Source organism: Miniopterus natalensis, chromosome 16 (genome assembly GCF_054644295.1).
Source record: "Miniopterus natalensis isolate mMinNat1 chromosome 16, mMinNat1.hap1, whole genome shotgun sequence".
Lineage (NCBI taxonomy): Eukaryota > Metazoa > Chordata > Mammalia > Chiroptera > Miniopteridae > Miniopterus > Miniopterus natalensis.
In genome coordinates, this window is record NC_142096.1 from 43,577,200 (window position 1) to 43,597,960 (window position 20,761).

The 20,761-nt window shown below is 59.8% G+C and overlaps 3 protein-coding genes across 3 annotated transcripts; 1 reads left to right on the forward strand and 2 right to left on the reverse strand.

The window, feature by feature from the left end:
• The first annotated feature begins 266 nt into the window (after window positions 1–266).
• TIGD5 (tigger transposable element derived 5) lies at window positions 267–5,173 on the forward strand. Its single transcript, XM_016222029.2, has one exon. The coding sequence runs from the start codon at window positions 267–269 to the stop codon at window positions 2,154–2,156; it is 1,890 nt and encodes a 629-aa protein (XP_016077515.2). The 3' UTR covers window positions 2,157–5,173.
• A 468-nt stretch (window positions 5,174–5,641) lies between these two features.
• Window positions 5,642–10,346, reverse strand: PYCR3 (pyrroline-5-carboxylate reductase 3). Its single transcript, XM_016222030.2, has 6 exons — window positions 10,250–10,346; window positions 8,694–8,758; window positions 7,981–8,160; window positions 7,470–7,682; window positions 7,090–7,182; window positions 5,642–6,922 (listed from the first exon to the last, which is right to left on the reverse strand). The coding sequence occupies exons 1-6, from the start codon at window positions 10,344–10,346 to the stop codon at window positions 6,740–6,742; spliced, it is 831 nt and encodes a 276-aa protein (XP_016077516.1). The 3' UTR covers window positions 5,642–6,739.
• Window positions 10,347–11,349: 1,003 nt separating this feature from the next.
• GFUS (GDP-L-fucose synthase) lies at window positions 11,350–17,493 on the reverse strand. Its single transcript, XM_016222041.2, has 11 exons — window positions 17,460–17,493; window positions 16,904–17,060; window positions 16,470–16,584; window positions 15,228–15,356; window positions 15,074–15,147; window positions 14,739–14,872; window positions 14,551–14,615; window positions 14,122–14,188; window positions 13,919–13,998; window positions 13,616–13,715; window positions 11,350–13,351 (listed from the first exon to the last, which is right to left on the reverse strand). Exons 1-11 carry the CDS (start codon window positions 17,464–17,466, stop codon window positions 13,296–13,298), a joined length of 984 nt encoding a protein of 327 aa, XP_016077527.1. The 5' UTR covers window positions 17,467–17,493; the 3' UTR covers window positions 11,350–13,295.
• Between the last annotated feature and the right edge of the window lie 3,268 nt (window positions 17,494–20,761).

A 20,761-nucleotide genomic window follows, 5' to 3' on the forward strand; every position in this document is an offset into this window, starting at 1 on the left:
CCGGAGCAAATAGCTGGGAACGGGACGGCAGCCCGCCTGCCCCTCCGCTGCCGGCTCAATGGGCTCGTCCGGCCGGGGCTGAGGGGCGGGCCCGCACGCACGGCGCGGCTCGCGGGGGACGGTCCCAGCGGCGCGGGGGCGGGGCTCGCGCAGGCGCCCCGGAGCCGGCGAGACAAAGGGGAGGGCCGCGGCCAGCTCCGCCCCCAACGCCGGCCCGAGCGGCCGGCCGGCGGGCTTATGGCTCCGGCGCTCCGGCCTCCGCCACCATGTACCCTGCGGGTTCCCCGGCGGGCCCGGCCCCGCGCCGCGGCCGCCACTCCCCGCCCGGATGTCCCGCGCAAACGCCGCGGCCCCCCGCCCCCGCCCCGGCCCCCGCCGAGCGGCCCCGCGTGGCGGTGAAGATGGCCTTCCGCAAGGCCTACTCCATCAAGGACAAGCTGCAGGCCATCGAGCGCGTCAAGGGCGGCGAGCGGCAGGCCAGCGTGTGCCGCGACTTCGGCGTGCCTGGCGGAACGCTGCGCGGCTGGCTCAAGGACGAGCCGAAGCTGCGCTGGTTCCTGGAGCAGCTGGGCGGCGAGGTGGGCACGCAGCGCAAGAAGATGCGGCTGGCCAACGAGGAGGAGATCGACCGCGCGGTGTACTCGTGGTTCCTGGCGCTGCGCCAGCACGGCGTGCCGCTGTCGGGGCCGCTCATCCAGGCGCAGGCCGAGGCCTTCGCGCGCCAGATCTACGGGCCCGAGTGCACCTTCAAGGCCAGCCACGGCTGGTTCTGGCGTTGGCAGAAGCGCCACGGCATCTCCAGCCAGCGCATTTACGGCGAGGCCGAGTCCCCGGCTGCCGGCCCCGCTCCCGGCTCGCCGGTCAAGCAGGAGCCCGGGCAGCCTCCGGGCGCCGGCTCTCTGCCGGGCCGCGTCCCGCTCTCGCCAGCCCCCGTCGAGGGCGGCTATGACGATGAGCAGATCTACAACGCCAACGTCACCGGCCTCTACTGGAAGCTGCTTCCGGAGCAGGCTGCACCCCTGGGGGCCCGGGGCTGCGGCCCTCGCTGGCGGGACGACCGGGTGACAGTGCTGCTGGCCGCTAACCTGACTGGCAGCCACAAGCTGAAGCCACTAGTCATCGGGCGGCTGCCCGACCCGCCCAGCCTGCGCCACCACAACCAGGACAAGTTCCCTGCCTCCTACCGCTACAGCCCAGATGCCTGGCTCAGTCGCCCTTTGCTGCGGGGCTGGTTCTTCGAGGAGTTCGTTCCGGGCGTCAAGCGCTATCTGCGCCGCAGCTGCCTACAGCAGAAGGCTGTGCTGCTGGTCGCCCACCCACCCTGCCCAAGCCCAGCTGCCAGGATGCCTGCCCTGGAGGAGAGAGAGGAGACCCCCAGGCGGTTCCGGCCTGAGCCCCTCAGCCACCCGGAGGAGCTGCAGACCCCTGATGGGGCTGTGCGAGTGCTGTTCCTGTCCAAGGGCAGCAGCCGAGCACACATCCCTGCCCCACTAGAGCAGGGAGTGGTGGCTGCCTTCAAGCAGCTGTACAAGCGGGAGCTGCTTCGGCTGGCCGTGTCCTGCGCAGGGGGCTCCCCGCTGGATTTCATGCGCAGCTTCATGCTCAAGGACATGCTCCACCTGGCTGGCCTCTCCTGGGACCTGGTGCAGGCAGGCAGCATCGAACGCTGCTGGCTGCTGGGCTTGCGAGCGGCCTTCGAGCCTCAGCCAGAGGATTGTGCTGGGCAATGGGCTCGCCAGGCTGAGGAGGCAGCTGAGCACAGCAGGGTGCTCAGCGACCTCACACACTTGGCCGCCCTGGCATACAAGCGCCTGGCACCTGAGGAGGTGGCTGAGTGGCTGCACCTGGATGATGATGGGGGGCTGCCTGAGGGCTGCAGAGAGGAGGCACGCCCTGGCCGGCCCCCTACACTTGCCCCTGTGGCCCCTCCACCCCCTGGCAGCCTACCCCCTGTCATGGAGGGTGGGGAGGAGGAGGCTGCTGTGCCCACTGCTGGGGAGGCTGTTCGGGGTCTGGAGACAGCTCTTCGGTGGCTGGAAAGCCAGGACCCCCGGGAGGTGGGGCCACTGAAGCTGGTGCAGCTGCGCTCACTGATCAGCACAGCCAGGAGGCTGGGGGGCATTGGGTCTTCTGAAGCCCCTGACAGTGGGGTGTGACCAAGCCAGTCCTATTGGCCCCCCTGGGGCCTTTGTCCTATTGCACCTGGAGGGAGGGGACACACACAGTCTCCCCTCTGCCCTCCCCTAGGGTGGCCCACCCCATGGCTAGGGTTCCAGGGATCCTGGCCCTGCCATGTTTGGAGGGGCTCTGTTGGTGAAGGGTCATCCTGCTCTACTGTCCCTCCAGTCTCCTGGGGGTAGCTGGAAGAAAGGCCCCGGGCTCCGCCTCCTCCTCCCTGGGCAGCCTGGTCTGTGGTCTTAGCCAGGACCCCTCCCACACACACCTGGCTTACACACACCACAGCACTTATAAAAGGGCAGGGCCCTGTGTTCCTGCCTTTGCCTCATGGGACTGAGGCCTCCGGCCTGGCCCACCCTCAACCCCATGATCTGTCAACTTGCACTGGACAAGAGCCTGGTCCTCCTGTCCACCCTGAGCCCTGGTGCTGTGTGGTTCCTGTGCCACTGCCACAGCTGTGGCTTCTCGGTGGGGGGAGACACCCTCAGTTTTGTTTTTATCACATTAAATCCATTTTTACAGATATGGGGGGCAGGCAGCAGGGGGTGTTTCAGTCTCAAAGGATGGGTTCTCTGGGCTGGGAAAGGAGGATGGTGTCTAGCACTCAGGCCTCCTGACATTCTGGATGCAGCAGGGGTATAGATTTCTGTTCCACTTGGACTTTTAATTTTCCTTAATACATTTTCCAAACAGCTCTTATTCTGTGGGGTTGGCATGCGGCTGAATTTGGGGCCTGGTGACTTGACCAATGACTGGACAGGGTCCTTGGACTCCCAGCAGCCATAGCCCACTTTGTCCAGGCCCAGGGCCCAAGGCCACCCACCTGCTCAGAGCTGGGGGCAGGTGAAACTGACAACCACGCTGAACAACCCTGCAGTGCCTTAGGGCCCCAGGCTCCTCCCCTCTTTGGCAAGGGCATGGCTGAGTGGCTGCTTCCCCAGCCCAGGAATTGGACTTCTGGGTGGCAGTTTGAAAGGGTAGAAAAGCTGCCTGTGTTTTGACCCAGCTGCCCCATCCACTCTGGATTCAGATACATGCTGGTGGTCTGGGGCCCAGAGATGCCTGTCCCTCCTGGGTGCTGCCTTTGCAGAGATGCTGCCAAGAGGGGCAGGGGACTGACAGAGAGGCACTGCCTGCCTCTGGCACTGTCTCCTGCCCCTAGATATCTTGGAGGCCAGAGGTTGCAGACAGTGTGTTTGTGGAATGGCTGCACCTCTGGGAGGTGCTAAAGGGCTCCCTGGGGCAATAGCCACACAAGTCCAAGAACATAAACAGTTCCTTAGGACCGCCCCCAGTCAAAACACACACACACACACACACCTTAAATCTGAAAGTTGAGGGAAGGTGTGGAGAATTTGGCATCAAGAGAAGTGAGCCTTGGCTAGCCAGGCCCAGGGCAGCCGCTCCTGCGGAGGAGGTAGGCACCTGACGCCTCCCTTGCCAGCTGTCTGGAGTCTGCACACCTAGAGGAACCTTTGGCAGTCTGAGGCTGGTCCTGGGTCTCTAACCCAACAACTGGCCAGGGGCTTCAGGAGTCCTGCCTTTTATACCATCTATCACTCCTGTTGATAGGGACCCAGGGCCAGGAGACTTCTGGGTGTGGGAGGCAGACCTTGGCCTAGATGGGCAGCAGGTAAGGGTGTACCTGAGGCTCTATACAGTCCAGGTGGCCCCTGGCAGGGGCCCTTCAGCCTGCATCAGCATTGCCCTCTCTGGCCCTCTGTGGGACCCGTGTCAGACCTTGTGCCTAGCTATCAGGCTGCCTCACATCACACCAGCCCCCTCCCAACAGGAGAACCAAGGCTGCACCCCAGGGGGAAGCTCTGGCCTGTCTGGGTGGCCCTGAATGGGCACTGGTAAAACCAGGCCAGTCCAGTCTGGCATGGGGCCCTGAGAAGCTAGTTTGAGTGCCAGTCAAGTGTCGGTCCAGAGGCCTTTGGCTTTGCTGAGTGGGGGACCCCCTCACAAGAGGGCCTGTACAGGTGTCCTCTCTAGAATGGAGGCAAAGGTGTCATGTGTGCCTTGGGGTGGAGGCTGCAGGCACCTAGCCCTGTAGACAGTCCCAACAGGTCATTGTGATCCTGGGTTGCCCTGGGGCCCCATCCCAGTGCAGCTACTGGTTCAAGTCACCCATCTCCCTGGGCTCAACTAGGTGTGAAGTAATGGGGCACCTGGCTAGAGGTTTCCTGCAGGAGACCCCAGAGTTTGTCTGCAGCAAAATGGCTGAAGTGCATCCCAGCTGGTGGCCTTACTCCACAGCCTGTCCTTCATTGTTGTTTATCTGCTGGGCCCATAGTCTCTTGAGCTTGTCACCCTGGTTTGTAATGACCTGAGAATGAGGTGGTGGGTACCACTGGGTTGATGCTGCTAGAATCCCTTCATTCATTGCCTGCAAGCTGGAAACTTGCCCTGGAGGATTACACATTCCCTGTCAGAGGTGTGGGGACCCCTGCAACCTTGGTGCTTGGGGGCAAAGCCATCAGCCTCTCCCATCCTATTCACAGCCCTTTGATGAAGACAGTGTAACTGCTCTTCCAGTGGCCACTGGTCAGGGTATTGTGAGAGCTCCCCTGTGGGCTTGGCAGTGGGCAGGGAAGGTAAGCATGCACAGGTTTCTGAAAGCACCCAAATCTGTTTTGGGGGGTAAGACCAGGCTGCAACAGTCAGGGGGCACCATCTTGCCTGAGAGGGCTGCATGCTTGGGAACTGGCCCCCCCAGATGTCAACTGCAGATGAAGGTCCCGTTGGCCCAAGTGCAGGTCTGGCTTGCTGTGGAAAGCCCAGGTGGGAGTAGGGCCCTGGGCAGTTTGGCCCATGGTAAGGGTGCCCACAGGTGAGGCCTGACTCTGGTGGTATATCCTTGAGAAGACTGTGGGTTGGTGGGTGGCATGCTGTGAGGGGCCCTTTCACACCCAGTATCGCTGATGGTGTTCACCTGGTCAGATGGGCCCAGTGTATTTTATAATAAAGGCTGAATGTGCCAACTTCATACACATATCCGTTCTAAAGTCTTATTTGTGTAGCTTTGACCCAGTGCTTGGATCTAAAACTCATGTTGAAAAAGTGGGGAGAGTGTAAAAATGGAACAGTGAAGAAGCCACTATATGCACCAGCTTCTAGTCACTTTAGCCTTGTGGTATAAGGTGAACAGACCTGGCCAGCCAAGGATTGGACTGTGACCCTGCCCCCTCTTGAATCAATGTGTCCTGTCATAGGCCACCACCATCTGGGGCAGGGCTGGGTTGGGGGCACATCAAGGTGCATCTCATTCAGGGAGTGGCCTGCTGGGCCCAGCCCACCCTAGTCCCCAAGGATTATGAGATGCATTGCTGGGACCCACTGCTGTATGGCTGAGGGTGAGTTGGGGTGCAGGGCTCTCAAGTGATGGTTATGGGTCACTATCATGTGCTGCCAGTCCCCTGGAATTTGGTATTACTGGCCTCCCATTAAATATTGGTCACTCCACGCTCTCAGATAGTGACTTTATTCCCATTTCACAGGTAAAGAAACCTGCTGTGGAAATTCTCAGGCTGACTCCTCTAACAAGTGGTAGGCCCAGGGTCAAACAAAGGCAGGAATAGGGTGGCGGCTGGAGGCCCCGGAGGAGGGGCAGACCTTGGGGCTGTGTGTATGGCAGATGGCAAGGCCACCAGGCAGGCATGGGAAAGCTGTTGCGCAGGAGCCTCAGACACCTTACAGACTACTTTCCTCAGCTGGTAGGTGGCAGCGGGAACTGGGGAAAGTCAGGGGAGCTCCAGCCTCTGGGGCCTTTGCAGGCAGTGAGGCCTCAGTGAGCCTTGGGGGTAGTGCAGGAGACGGCTGCAGGTGACTCCCCCCACCAAAAGGCCCCAAGGCCTTGCTTCGGGCCCCAGTCCCCAGCCTGTTGGTCTGTTCATGGATATGCTGGAGAGCAAGGTCCTGCAGTCAGAGGCCAGGCCTTGGGACCCTCTAGGACTTGATTAAGAAGGGTCATCAGGGCCAGCTCCACTTGCCACCTGCCAGGAGCTTAGGGTCTGGGGGAGGGACCAACACCCAGCTAAAGTCAGGTGTGTGGTTCCCACTGGCCAAGGCCCATCCTCCTAAACCTGGAGCAGCGCCCCCTGACCTGGTCACAGGCCAACGTAGTGATAAAACAGATGTAGTGGCATAGCACCACTGGCTTCACTGAGGGGAGCAGGTCTCATGCAAATTCCCATGTCCCCACAAGTCAGAGCTGACTGCAGCCACACAGCTGCTCCTGTGCCAGGGGCTCTGCTCATGCCTCTGCTAACCGGCCAGCTACGGGCACCTGACCATTACTGCCAGTGCTCAGGCCCTCAAAACCTACATTACCCCTTACGGTGGGCCATCACCATGAGGCCTTGTGCCTGGGTGCAGGGACTACTGAGGGATCCCCTCCAGTCCTGTCCCTCATGTTCCCTGTATAGGAAGTGGGGAATAACCAGCAAGGCTCCTAAAGATTAGAGGAACCACAGTGCTCAGGAAGGATCCAGAAGGGAATGGGGGAGGCAGGCCTGCTCTGGGGACCCAGGGGCTGTGGCCCATGTCTAGCACCTGCACTCTACTTTCTGCTGAGCTCCTTGGCCCGGCAGGTGGCGGCCTCCACGGCGCTCATGGTGGCTGCCCGCAGCCCACCCTGCTCCAGGGCATGAAGCCCATGGATGGTGGTGCCACCAGGCGTGCACACGTCCATCCTCAGCTGGGCTGGGTGCTGCCCCTTCTGCAGCAGCATCTTGGCTGTTCCCTGGGGAGAAGAGTGTTGGTGGCCAGTGACTCCAGGGAAGAAGGCAGCCCCTTCTTTCTCCAGCTCAGCCCACTGTGCAGCCAGCTTTGTCATGCATCCCCGCTGCTCCCAAGAAGCATCCAGGCCCATCACCTTTCACTCATTCCCCTGGGGCCACAGTCACTCACCAGCAGGGTCTGGGCGGCAATGCGGTGAGCCAGGCCACTGGGCATGCCCATCTTGATGGCGCCTTCAGCCAGGGCCTCAGAGAACACACACACCTGTAGGTGTGACAGTATCAAAGCCAACACTCCCCTGGACATAGGATCCAGCCTGGAGAAGTCTCAGAACCTTCAGAAACAAGGCCCAGAGCAGGGCCCAGGGCCGAGGCTTGAGCCCAGGGGTCTGCCAAGGGTCAGCTCAAAGGCCCAGGAAGGAAATAATGTGGGGGAAAGCAAAGTTCATGGGCAGCCAGGGACCAAGCCATCCAGTCCAAAGAGTAGGGGCAGCCACAAGGACTTGGCCGATGGCTGGCCTGTGGGGGTGGGGAGGGCCAGGCAACACTCACAAAGGCCACGCCACTGCCACTGAGGCCAGTGTGGATGTCCACGTGGGCCTCAGGCACCTCTTCACACTGCCCACAGGCCTCCAGCAGAGTATGTAGAAGCTCGGCCTCACTGCTCCGGACGTGGTGGCCCCGGACCATCACCATGGCCCCCTCCTGGACCACGCAGGGCAGGTTGGGTGAGATCCGCAGCACCTGGGCCTTTGGGGGAAGCAGCTGGCCAGAGAGAGGCTGCAGTCAGGAAACCTGTGGGATCGGCTTGCCAGGCAGGCACACATCTCAGCCAGACTCCCTCCCTTGCTTCCCAGGTGCAGTGCCAGAAAGAACCCTAACCCCAGTCCCCTGAGCCACCCAGCCACATTGGCAGGCTGGCTAGGAGGCTGTGTGCCACCTGTCCCACCCATACTGAGCCCAGGATGGAGATGGTCTGGGACAGACAGCAAAGGCTGGGAAGCTGAGTCTGGTCAGAATAGCATACTCTGGGGCGACAGCCTCATCCCCACAAGCCACTCACCTCCTCTAGGGTGCTCAGAGAGACCCCAGCAGCCACAGACACCAAGATGTGCTCAGAGGTGACTACGGGGGCGACCTCTGCCAGGACAGCTGGCAAGACATGGGGTTTGGTGGCAAAGAAGACGAGTGAGCAGCTCTGAAGCACCTCTTGGTTGGAATGTGTGGTCTGGCAGCCCAGAGCCTATACCGGAAACACAGGAACCAGGATAGGGTAAGTGGACATCTTCCTAAATCCCGCCCTTTGGGCTGGAGGCCACCCTGCATTACCATGAGTCTCTCCCCTTACAAATGCCGGCATCCCCTACCCCACTCCCAATGACCCAGACTCAGCCAGACCACCCACTCTTGCTTAGGGCCCAACCCTGAACTTCAGAGACACCCTGATGTCAACACCTCTGTGAGCCCTCCAATCCCAGTGAGTGCCCATGACCATCCCTACCCACCCCAACATATGCACGCATGCATGCACGTCCATATACACATATACGTGCACACTCACACATGCAAACACCCACACCCCTTTACTCTGCCCTGGTCCTCCACAACCTTGACTTTCCTTCTGGCCTTTGACCTTCCCTTCCCCAGCCCAGCCCAGCTAGTCTCAAACTTTATATAAGCAACACTTCCTGGCCTCAAGAAGTATCTCAGAGGGACAGGAGCCAAGAGCCCCCAGGACCCTTGGGGAAGCCTCAATTCAGGTGGGTCCCAGCTCACCTGAAAGTGACAGAGGTTCCTGTCAGTTGGTGCACTGGCCAGCACGTGCTGGGCTTCCACTTTTCCTGGAGAGAAAGGCAAAGGACTGGTGTTATTGAGGAGGTGGGGTGGAAGGAAGGGGGGGGGAGCCAGTCTGGCCTGCCCCTTACTGAAAACTGGCAGGTTCAGCCATGCCTGGGCCATCTTGGCCCTTGGCTGGCCTGAGACTCTCCAAGAACCCAAGTGCTCAACAGGGGTGCTCCATGCAGCAAGGACCAGGCAAGCAGATCCATTTAATTCTACTTGGCAGTCACCGCCACTGCCTGCTGCTGCTGTTGCTGAGTCCAGAGGCCCTGCTGGACATGTGCCAGGAGCTTGACTCATCTTGTGAGGACACAGATCCCAGGGGCCTTTGCCTTTAGGGATTGGAAGTGTGAAGAACAGGGGGCATGATGGGTAGGGAGGCCCCATGGGGGTGGGCTTCCCTGGGACAGGGTGCATCTGTGCTGGGACGTCCAAGCAAAGGCTAAGTGCTTATTTGGTAGAAATCATCTGTTTGTGGAGTATGAAGGTTAGATTTCTATAATGTCGGAAACAGGACGGCAGAAGTGCACCCCAAACCTGAGCCCAGAACTGATTAATCATGACTGTGATGTCCACTATGCACTACACACACATACCAGTACTGTGCTCAACACGAATCCAGCCCTGGGAGGCAGGCGATACTGTTGGGCTTTAAAAGTAAAACAACTGAAATTTGCAGTAAACTATTTTGTGACTGATTTTGACCCATTTGGACTTTGATATATGGTCGAAGGCAGGAAGCCAGCCCATTATCCACATGTAAAGGTTTCTAATTACTGCGAAGCAAGGTTGAGACAGAATTGTCATCCCTTACAGTAAAGCAGTTTCTCCACAGGGGATGATCTGGCCTCAAATGTCCATAGTGTGGAGGCAGAGAAATCCTGTAGGGTGCCACTAGGAGTGAAGCTGCCATAAAAATAGAAAAGGAATTGGAAGCTCAGAGAGGTTAAGCAACTCGACCAAGGCCAGAGAGTTGGTGCCAGATCCCAGGCTCTAAGCCAGCGCTGTCCAAGAGAAGTTATCACTGGAGTCGTATATGTAACTACATTTTCTAGTAGTCACACGAAACAAGAAGATCCAGGTGAAGTTAATTGCGCTATATTTTATTTAACCTCAAAATAGTACCCTTCCAACACATAATTTGCTAAGATACGTTACTTTCCCTTTTTTATGCTAAATCTTCTAAGCCCGGTGTACATTTTATTCTATATACTCTCAATTCGGATCAGCCACATTTCAAGTGCTCTACAGCCACATGCCGCTGGTGGCCACTGTGGGGACAGGCGCCTTTGACTCCCGCCGTTTTCAGAAGGAAGTCGAGTCCCGAGGGCGGGGCCCGCGTTCCACCCAGCGACCCTCGCGCGCAGGCCCCTGGCGGCCCAGGCTCCGCCCAGAGGCGCTGCGCTATCCAACCCTCTGGGCAGGCGAGCTCTGGCCAGGCATGCCCATCCCTCCCACACCAGGCCGGCGTCCGACACCCCCGCGCGCCCCACCTGCTCGGATAAGGCCCCGCGCGATGGCCTCCGCCATGCGGCCCGCGCCCACAAAGCCCACGCGGCGAGGGCCGGGTTGCGCAGCCTCCGCCGCCATCTCACCGCTGGCCCCAGGCCCCGCCCCACCCCTTTCCAGTCGCTGGCTTCCGGGGCCCCACGCCCCGCCCCCTCCCGTCAGGCTCCGGGCCGTACTCTCTGTTCATTGGTCCGAGAGTTTGGCGTCAGACATCCGGTGGGTGCGGCCTGGGCGGGGCGCGCCAAGGGGGCGGGACACGACGAGGCAAAGTTGGCCGCTCCCGGAACCGTCTCGCGCGAAAGGGGGAGGCAAGCTGGGGACCTGGGTCCCGCCACTGAGGGCGGTGGCGAGCCATAGCAGAATGCTGGGCGGGTGTGTGCAGATCAGAGCCTGGTTTTCCAAAGGATCTTGGAAAGCTTGAAAAGCTGCATTCCAGAGATCGGTGCCCTGGAGCGTGCCTGTTGGGCGTCCCTCATGGGGACGCTGCAGAGACCCGTAGGCCACACTGATTGATGGTCGCTGGGCAGCTGAGCTTCCAGGAGTGACATTCGCCCTGATTATGAGGAACTGACCGGCAGGGTCCAGACTCTGGCCTGTCATCACGACAGGTCAGGTGCTAAGAAGTGGGGCCCTGCCAGCCTCCGCCGGCTTCTCTGGGTGGCAGCAGCGGTCTCAGAGCGCCCTGGTTCTCTGTTTGGAGCCTGGGAGGGGGCTCAGGTGGGAAGGACAGGACTGCTTGGTGAGAGCTTGTGAGCAGCTCCTTCCTAAGCTGCAGCGCTCCAGGTGACAGCGTAAAATTAGCACTACCAGTGAAATGCGTAAGCAGACGTCCAGCTTTTCTGTGTTAAAGTTCCTCTGGCCAGCCCGGATCCAGGTTTCCGCGGGCCTTCCAGAGTGCTGTGGGGAGGCAGGAGGCCTCCCTGAGGCTTGGGGACCCAGCAGAGCCCTGGTCCCTCTTATTGGTTCTGAGGGAGATGGAGTGCTTGGTGGCCAGGGATCATCTTAGAGACTGACAGGGGGAAGGTGAGGATGGGTGTGGGGAGTGGTGTAATTTTTGACATGGGAAAAATAAGGCTTGAAGAGCTAAGATTGTAGTTTGTCTTTTTACTGTTCACCCAGTCTAAATTTGCATTTTAAGGACATATTATTTTCTTTTAAGCTCTACTTTGACATTTTCTAAACTCTTCAACAATGAAATTCCATAATTCATTCAACATTGTCCCTGCTATATGTGACCTGCTCTGGGCCGGGATGGGTGCCACATAGCAGCTGACCTGACACCTGAACTCTCAGCCTGAGGACATGCATTCTGTCTGAGGAGATAGCCCCTCTATGATAAACACACACACACACACATAGGAAAACCAGGGAATGACTCAGGGCATATAACTACTACTTGTATCCCATCAGGTGTGTCCAGGCCTCTCTGCTCTGTGCTGGCCTCCTTCCCATCCTTCTTACCTGGCTAATTTGAGCTCTAACTCAGGCGCCACACCCTCCACCCCATCCCTGAATCCCCACATGGAGAGCCTTCATTCACAAAGGGCTGGCGCCGAGGGGTTACACTGAAGGGTCCTGGAGCTCCAAGTCCTGGGGAGAGAGGGGGCCTCCCAGGTGTTTCCAGACAAGCAAACAGGCAGCACTACAACCCTGCATGGCAGGGTGGGCATTCAGAAGTGAAGGACCACTGCAGCTGAGACCTAATAGGCAGGCAGAAATTGGCATGAGGGGCTCCAGGGCCAGCCCCTGGGGAGGCCCATAGGATAAACATCTGGGCTTGCCTGAGAGAAAGGGGTGATGACAAGTGCAGTTTGAGGTCAGCCGGGCTCAGGGAGAGAGGCTGAGACTCCTGCGCTTGGCACTGGGAGAGAGCCAATATCGCTTGAATAGACAAAGGGAGAAATGGACATGGCAGCCACATCTGGGTCAGAAGCTAGGAGTTAGTGTGAAGGTGGCAGAGGGCACTAGGAAGGAAAGGCCCTGAGAAGAGGTAGGCCCCCAGGCCAGGGAAGGAGCCTGGGTCCTGGGCAAGGCAGTCTGGTGAGGGGCTTCAGAGCTGAGAACTCCAGGGTCCACGCCCCAGTACCAAATGACTGGCCAGGGGAACCTGTCATTCAACCTGTCTGGACTTTGCTCTGCTCCTACTGAGAATGGGAGGCCCATGGCACTCACCTCCCTGCCCACCATGCCCAGCAGGCCCCCCTGGGTGACACCTGTTACTGTCCATGGGATAAGGGCAGGCTGGGCCCCATCACCCAAGCTGCCGCCTGAGTGGGGTAGGAAGATGAGGGGCCAGGCTTGGCCCAGCTCTCTCCTGCAGTCCCAGGAAAGGCTGAGCCACCCAATCACCATCCTCCCCTCGGTCTGTCCAAATCCAGACCCAGCCTCTTCCCCCAAAGTCCTGGGGCTGAGGGGGAAAGCCCTTGGGGGATCAGGTCACCAGGCCTGCTTGTGGCCAGGGCTCCATCAAGGAATACCCAGCCCTGCACCCCCACTGGCCAAGAGTCCACTATCTCACGCTTGTGGCCTGCCTGCTTCCTGCTCACATACCTGCCTCTCCATGTCTCCACCTTTGCCACCCCAGGGACAGTTGGCAACTGTGGCCCAGCATCTCTCAGAGGCTGAGGAGTCAGCAGGGGTATCCTGGGGCTGGCCAGATTCGGGGATGTAGTGCCTGGTATGGGGGACAACTGGCACAGAGCTGCCAGTGCGAGGCCTGTAAAATGTACTTTATTGGCTCCCAGGAGTGGGAGAGCAAGATCAGAAGTGGACACACTCAGGACCTGGGCATTGGCACTGAGGAGCAAGGTGCCAGGCCTGGCCAGGCCTGTTTCCCTGAGGAACAATGTGAATGGTGGCCCCACTGGACAGCTGCCTGGAGCCACCCTGGTGGAGGGGGTGTAATGCAGGCCCAAGTTGCCAGGCAGTGCCCTTGACTCCTGGTAGGGTCTGAGGGTGAGGGTAGTGGCCACTGAGCTCTGCCACTGCAGGGGTCTAAGGGGAAGCCGGCACCTGGCCCACCACTGCACTTCACTTCCGGGCCTGCTCGTAGTTGTCGGTGAACCAGGCACAGGTCTCCTTCACAGCTGCAGAGGGCAGGTGAGGGGGGTGGCAGGTGAGGGCCAGGGCTTCACTGACCTCCAAGGGAGGTGGGGAGGGTGGGGGCCCCAGTGTCAAAGAGTAGTCACCCATTTCCTGCTGCCTGATGAGGGTTTGGAGACCATACCTGCAAGGTGTCCACCCTCAGCTGGCAGTAGGAAGAAAAAGTGGTCGCCCAAAGCCAAGAAAGAGAGCCCAGGAGGCTTTGAGGGATGAGGGCAGGAGGGTCATGCGGGGGGCAGGGGGCTCACCCTGCTTGAAAGGCGTGAACTGGAATTCCGGGAGGTAGGCCCGCAGCTTGCCATTACTGGCCGTCTTCTTAAACTGCCCATCTGACTTAGTTGTATCAAACTGGACACCTGGTCAAGACCATAGCAGAAGGGGCAGCCCCACCCTCCCCCAACCTGCCTTGGAACTTCCTCTGCCTTTCCCTGGGAAGGCTCTGGGAGAGCGGTAGACCCACCCTCCAACTCCCAGGGTGAACACCATCTGTGCATCAGACCCACAATCTCGAGCTGGGAGGCCCACAGTGTCTCACTAGAGCCAAAGGATACGGTGACCTCCCCATGGAAGTCCATGGCCTCCACCACAGCCTCAGCTGCCTCCTGGATAGAAACCTCATCCTCCTCGTCCACTGCAGGGAGCGAGGGGCCAAAGTCCAGGTCAAGCCTCCTCTGCTTGACCCCACTACCACCCAGCGCCCCCCCCCATGGATGTTCCCACTGCTGCGGTGGGGGTGGGGCTGTAAGGTGCCCACCTGACAAGATGATGGGCTCCACCTCACTGTACTCTCGCAGAACCCAGATAAAGAGCCGGGCCAGATCCTAGAGTGAGACAAGCAGGGTCAAAGGCCACAAGTTATGGCCAAATGGGTCACAGGTCACCTCTCCCGAGCAGTCCTGTCCAGTGGTGGCACAGCCCAGAGACCAGGATCTCTCCTTTTGGGCAGTCCTTGGCCAGCTCAGCCCCAATGGACCAAGTCCTTTCTCCCACTGAGCTCAGAGCTACACCCAGCAAATCCCATGGGGCCGGGTGCCTACAGAGACTTATTGAGGACCAGTGGCTGCTCCTCCAGGGTGTCAGCCCAGACCCTCACCCCTCCCCAGACTCCCCCATGCTCCCCACAGGCAGCATGGCAGGCCTGGGGAGATGTTCTGGGGACAGCTGTGCACCCTCCAGCACGAACCAGTGAGTAGATGAACTGCCTCCGAGGCTTCCCTGTGCCCCACACTGTCAGGGCTGAGCCCCGGCCTGCAAATTAGGGGAGGGGCGAGTGTCAGAGGCTGTGCCAGGCACCACACACCTCCCAGCTGAGCCCCAGGGACCCCATCAGGAGGGCGATCTGGCTCATGTGGCTGGATGGCAGGCACTCACTCTTGGCCAGGTGAACCTTGTGGATCAGGCCAGGCAGCACATGGCCATCCTCAATGTTGAAGTTGTCGTGGGGCCCGAAGATGTTGGTAGGAATGACAGCGGTGAAGGTGCAGCCGTGCTGCTGGAAGTAGGCCCTGTAGAGGCACAGCGTCTCCTCCAGCCCTTGCTCTGGGACCCACCCCACCCTGGCTTCTTATAGATGGAAAAAACAGAGGCTGGCAAAGGAGGGAGATGAGACCTGGGAGCCCTGCTGGGTTATTCACTGGGCCCCACCCACCCTTGGGCCCTCTTCCCCTATTCCTGGCTGGCCTCAGCTGGGCAGGAGCCAGGAGGACCTGTTCTGCACATCGATCATCCTCTTGGCGTAGGAGTAGCCAAAATTGCTGCTGTGTGGTGGCCCGTTGTGGATCTGGGAGAGCAGAGGAGACCGATACTTCCTGGCCCCACCTCCAGCCCAGCCTTGCCCTCAAACCCAGCCTGTCCTCTCACCATGGTCTCATCGATAGGGTAGGTGGTCTTGTCAGGGAAGATGCAGGTAGACAGGCAAGAGACCACCTTGCGTGCTCCCACCTCAAAGGCCGAGTGCAGGACGTTGTCGTTGATGTGCACATTTTTCCTCTGGGGGGCGTGGGGGGGTGGGTTCAGGACCCTCCAGGCAAGACTCCCAACCCCTACCTGCTTCTCCAGGGACAGAAGTGGGGACACACTCTGGCCACCCTAACATGGGCAATGCCTGAGCCTGCTTGTCCTACCTGTCCTGCCCCTCCTGCCTGTGACATCATAAGCCGGCAGTCCCACTCCCAGGACTGTAGGAGGGGTTGGGCCTGCCTTCCCACAGCCCTGGAGGAGAAAACTACACCCTTCAGCTCAGGGCTGGGCCCCAGGTACGGGCTGCTGAGGGCAGGGCAAGTAGTACAGGGGCAGAAAGAAGCTCAGAGGGCCCAATCTGGCCCTGGGGCACAAGGAGCCCCTCCAGTCACCCACTCCAAAGGAGCTCACCCAGCTCTACTCCTCAGGAGCAGTGAAGCCTTTGATCATCCCCACCCCTCCGAGGGCCCCACATGCCGTTCTGGAAATTGGACATGAGATGGCCAGGGCATTTGAACTGGTCTGGAGAGAAGGGAGAGGTGGTAGCTAGGCCTGCTGGGAAGGCTGTGACTGAGACAAGGAGGGCTCTGGTTGACTGGGGCCCCTGGGCAGAATCTGGTCTGAGCCTCTGCCATCCCAGTGCCAGGAGCAGGGCTGAACCATGCCAAGGCCATGAGATGGTGGGGCCAATACTCAGCCACTGCCTGGCAGTGCCCCATTCTCCTCCTACCCCTTACAGCATGCCCCCATCGCCCCAGAGCACATGCCACAGACCCAGAGCTCAATTCACACCTCTGCACCCTGTGGGCCTGGCTCAGGGTAGCTGGACCACAGTGGTCCTGGGAGCAGGAGAGTCTGGAACCAGCCCCAAGTCACACAGTGAATGATGACTTCTTTCAGTTTCTCCAACCTGCTAGTCAGCTCCATGGCTTTTTCTATAAGGCCAAATATCCTCAGATCTACCTGCATGCCCCTTTGTCTACATACAGATCAAGTGTGGGTCACTGGGGGCCCCCACCAGGCTATACCAAGCCCTGACCCCCAGGGACTTCCTGAGACTAGAACATAAACATGGGAAGCTGGCCAGGAAGTTCCCAGAACCTGGCTCCTGGCTCCCAGTGTTCATTGGGGCCCCTCACTTACCCAGAAGTCCAAATTGTATTTGATATTCCGGAACAGGCCTCCCACCATTGCAGCAAGATGGATGACGTGTGTGGGCCGAACCTTTTCAAACAGAGCTCGGGTCTGTGCAGCATCCCTGGAGATAGTTGGGCTGTTAGGGATCCCTTGAAGGCCTGAGGGGCCTAGCACCCTGGGGCTGGAGTACTGGAAACAGGAACTAGGCAGGGCTGATGGTGGGATTGGCTACTATAAGGGAAAGTGGCCAGCTCAGGCCCTGGCTGCTATGAAGGAGTGGAAGGATGTTTGCCTAGGAACAGAGCTGTGCACACCCAGGCCACACCAGCCACCTGGCAGGGAAGGCACAGACATGAGGCCACCAGGCTCAGGGACAGGTCTGGCCCAGAGCCCTGTCTGGAGAGGGCGTGTGGGGGTGCTGGAGGGATAGGCCCACTCACGTGAGATCGGCATCCTTGGAGGAGACAAACACCCAGTCCTCTCTGGGCAGCCTGGCCCCATCTGCTACCACCTTCTGGATGGCTCTACCCACCAGCCCAGAGGCCCCTGTCACTAGGATCCGCATGGACCCCTGGGGCTCACCCATGTCAGCTGCACCTGTAGGGCCAAAGGCTGTGAGGCTGAGGCCACCATGTTTCCATCCAAAAGAACTCCAGACCCCTGAGATGCTCCTATTTAGGGTCACTGCCTTTAGCACTGGGCCCCAAAACTGTCCAAGGGCTGGCCCAGGATGATGCCCGCAGGGAGGGGAGATGACTCCTGGGGATCAGAGAGACCCAGCTAGACAGAGTCATCCCTTTTCTTAGCCCTCTGCCCAGAGCTGCACAGGGGCCTTGGGGTTACCACTCGGTCAAGTTCCAGCTGTCTCCAGGCCTTGGGGTGCCACCACCCTCGAGTACCCTATCACGGGAACTGGAAATCGGCTTGAGCCCCTACTGGAAGGATCTGACCCCGCTGCAGGGCCCCATGTCCTGCCCTAATGGGAGGAGCCCTGACCAGACATCCGTTGCTCCCGACCGCACAGTCCAGCAGCAGGCCTGTGGGGGAGAACACATCATGGCCAGCCCCCCTACCACGCCCTCGGATCCCTCCTTAGGCCCAGGGCCACCTCCAAGAACACGGGTCCCCTCCCACACCCCCAGGCCCCCTCTCCCGCCCGGGATACCAGCCCGCGCCCTCGGGTCCTGTCCCACGTCCCCGGGGCCCCAGCACCCCTCAGGGCTCCCTGGCTGTCATGGAGCACCCAGGGTCCAGGCCCCGGTTCGCGATGCCGCGCTCTCCCGGGGTTCCAAGGGGTCTCACCTGCACCCCACCCTACCGCACCTGCCTCGCGGCGGAACGGCTACTTCCAGCGAGGGCGGTCCCCAGCCGCGCTCCGGGCCAGGTGGAGGGGCGGGGCCGGGGCTCCCGCGGCATTCTGGGACCCGGGCGAAGCCGGAGGAGGAGTCCCGGCCGCGCGGCAGCCTGGGAAATGCAGTTCCTGCGCGCTCCGCGTTCGTGGGGCGGGCCCTGGGGGCCGACGCGGAGCGGCCTCAGGGCGCCCGGTCCGCCGCTTTCACGCGGCCGAGACGCGGGGCGCCGCCCTGCTGGAGGGAGGGAGGGAATGCGAGGAGCGGCTGCGCGACGCAGAGGCTCCCTGGCCCGAGTTGGGAGAGGCAGTTACCGCCCGCTGGCGCTCTGCCTCCTGGGTGGGACCTGGGTCCCTGCGGGCTCCAGCTCCGCGCCGCAGCCCCGGGTGCAAGGCAACCACGGCGCTTGCCGGACGCGGGTTTCCAGGGTGGAGACGCCGCAGGCAGAGCCGTAGCCTCTCTGCTCCCCTACTGTGGCCTCCCCACGGTCCCCTGGCCAAAGGCGGGCAGACATACATGGAGACACTTAGCCTTTAAGCGCTGGGATGGTCTCTCGAGGAAGGCCGAAATGCCGCGGCTCCTGATGCTTGGGCAGCACTGGCCAACTAACTTTCATATCAGTCTTACATGTTTCACAACCACTGGCTTATTTCATATATCTGGTCTCATATTTCAACCACGTGTTTTAATAGTTTTTAATGTTATTATTGTATAGAAAACATTCGTACTATGCAAACTTAGTCTCTGTGGAGTGACTGGCTGAAAAAGCAATTTAAATGAAATACACACTCTTCTGAAACAATGGACCCCACTGACTCTCACCACTTGAGCCAATTAAGCAGAGAGGGTTGAGTGTATATGAGTATTTATTCCAATAATGCTGGCAGTATGGGTCCTTTCACATAAAATCTGCTCTATCTACCCCCATAAACCAGCTGCTTATATTGGGTAGGACGACAAGATTACATGGGAAAACAGGAATTACAGACATGGGGAAGTAGGCAAGGTATAATACTAATAAAGTTACAGGCAATGTGGGCTGGGGGTTGCAAAGAGCGGGCCTCCATTATTTTGGGAACAAGGCTGTTAATCTTCCCATGATAATAAAAGGAGTATGGCCCACATTCCAAAGTTAATTCCCATGTCCCAGGGGATACAACACTCAGCCAGGTTAGAATGTGCTTTCTCTAATCAGAACAGAACAATCACACTTAACAGCATGATTAATATTTCTTATAACTATAGCTAACAATCATGGTTAACATAGCATGGTTAATATTTCCGCCCCTAACACTTCCTGTTTCATATTGCCTGTTCAAGCAAAAAGCATACAAGGACCTGAAGGTGAGCAGGTGAGGCCTTCAGTGCCTACAGCATTAGGGTTAAGTAGCCCAGGATGCATGAATCACATCCTGCTGCAACAAATCTGAAAAGAAAACGCCAGAACCAAACCATGACTGGAACTGTCCTGGGCTGGTCTTGATGTGGCACTGCCCTGCTGGCCCTGGGCCATCCTCCTGGAGCCAGTTCCAAATCGTCTCCCCTCCAACCTTTGCTTCCAAAGCTCACTCGCCCGGGGCCAAGCTGCATCGCTGCCCAGTGGGATTTCTGATGGCCTCTAAAGCTTGACTTCCCGCGTCTCGCGCACCAGAACGGCCTCTCCCGCGCCTGGACCGTGGATCGCTGGGGCGAGACGGGAGGGTGCTGTAGCTGACCGGCTCCCCGCGCCGTGGCGCCGCCGCGCTCCCCGCACGCGCTCGGCTCCTCCGCACTTCATAGAGCCGGGGACTTGGGCCGGAGCAGCGTGGACCCCGCTGGAGAGGCCGAGGGGCGAGGCCAAGGACTGGCCGCTAATGGCGGCCGCAGCGCCGGCGGGACTGCGGGGCAGGGACCGCGACATGTGTGGCGCCCCCGGGGCGACCCGGCTACCAACTGGGTCCAGCGGGGGCCAAAGTTGGCCTGAGGGCGCCCACGAATCTCCCGCGCAGCCCAGCGCGGCGGGCGGATCCCCTACCGGCCCCGCCCTCCTCAGGGCCCCCAGCCCTGCCCCCGGCCCGCCCCGGGCTCCGGCTGCTCCGCAGGCCCGCCGCCCTCAGGCGGGGCGCGCGCTCGGCCCGGCCCCCGGGCCCCGGGCCCCGGCCCGCGCCCGCTTTGGGCCCCGCCTCCCTCGCGTGCACGCGCTTAGGCCCCGCCTTCTTCGGTTCCTTTCCCTGGCTCGCTCGGGATGCTCGCTGAAGGAAGACTTTGGGCTTCGGGCGTGAGCGTTGCGGTTGTGCAGCTCTGGGCAGACTGGCAGGGAACCTCAGTGCCACGGGCTCCCCTGGAGAGTGCTGAAGGCAGGCTGGAGACCCCTCCGGGAGCTGCGGTCCCCGACGGCGCCTCCCGCAGAGAGCCCCGCCGCGCTCACTGCGCCCCTGCCCCCAGTGCCTGGCGCTGGCACAGCTGTGTCTTAAAAGAAGGCCCGGCGGGGCGTGGCTCAGCGCTTAGCGGCCACCTGGGATCCAGGCGAGGGGGGTTCCATTCCCGGTCAGGGCGCATGCCCAGTTGCGGGCTTGATCAATAACTCTTTCATCATTGATGTTTCTATCTCGCTCTCCCTCTCCTGTCCTCTCTCTGAAATCAATAAAGATATCTTAAAAAAAAAAAGTCACTGCTCCAGATGCCAGGAACGTTTGTGGTTGTTTAACTTATAAACTGGTGTGGGAAACATACTTACTGTAGGAAACATGTCAGAAACATACTGCTTCTAGGACTTGGGCAGCCAACGTGCTGCTTAGGGAAGAGGAAAGACAAATGAACGAGTTGTCACATTCTTCCTTCATGTGCCTAGTAGTGAGGACAGTCCCTTTTGTTGCTTCTTTTCTATTGCGATCATTCTGCAGAAACAGGGTAGACCCCCACCCAAGATGTGGTTCTGATGTGGGCTTGTGACCACACACACACACACAC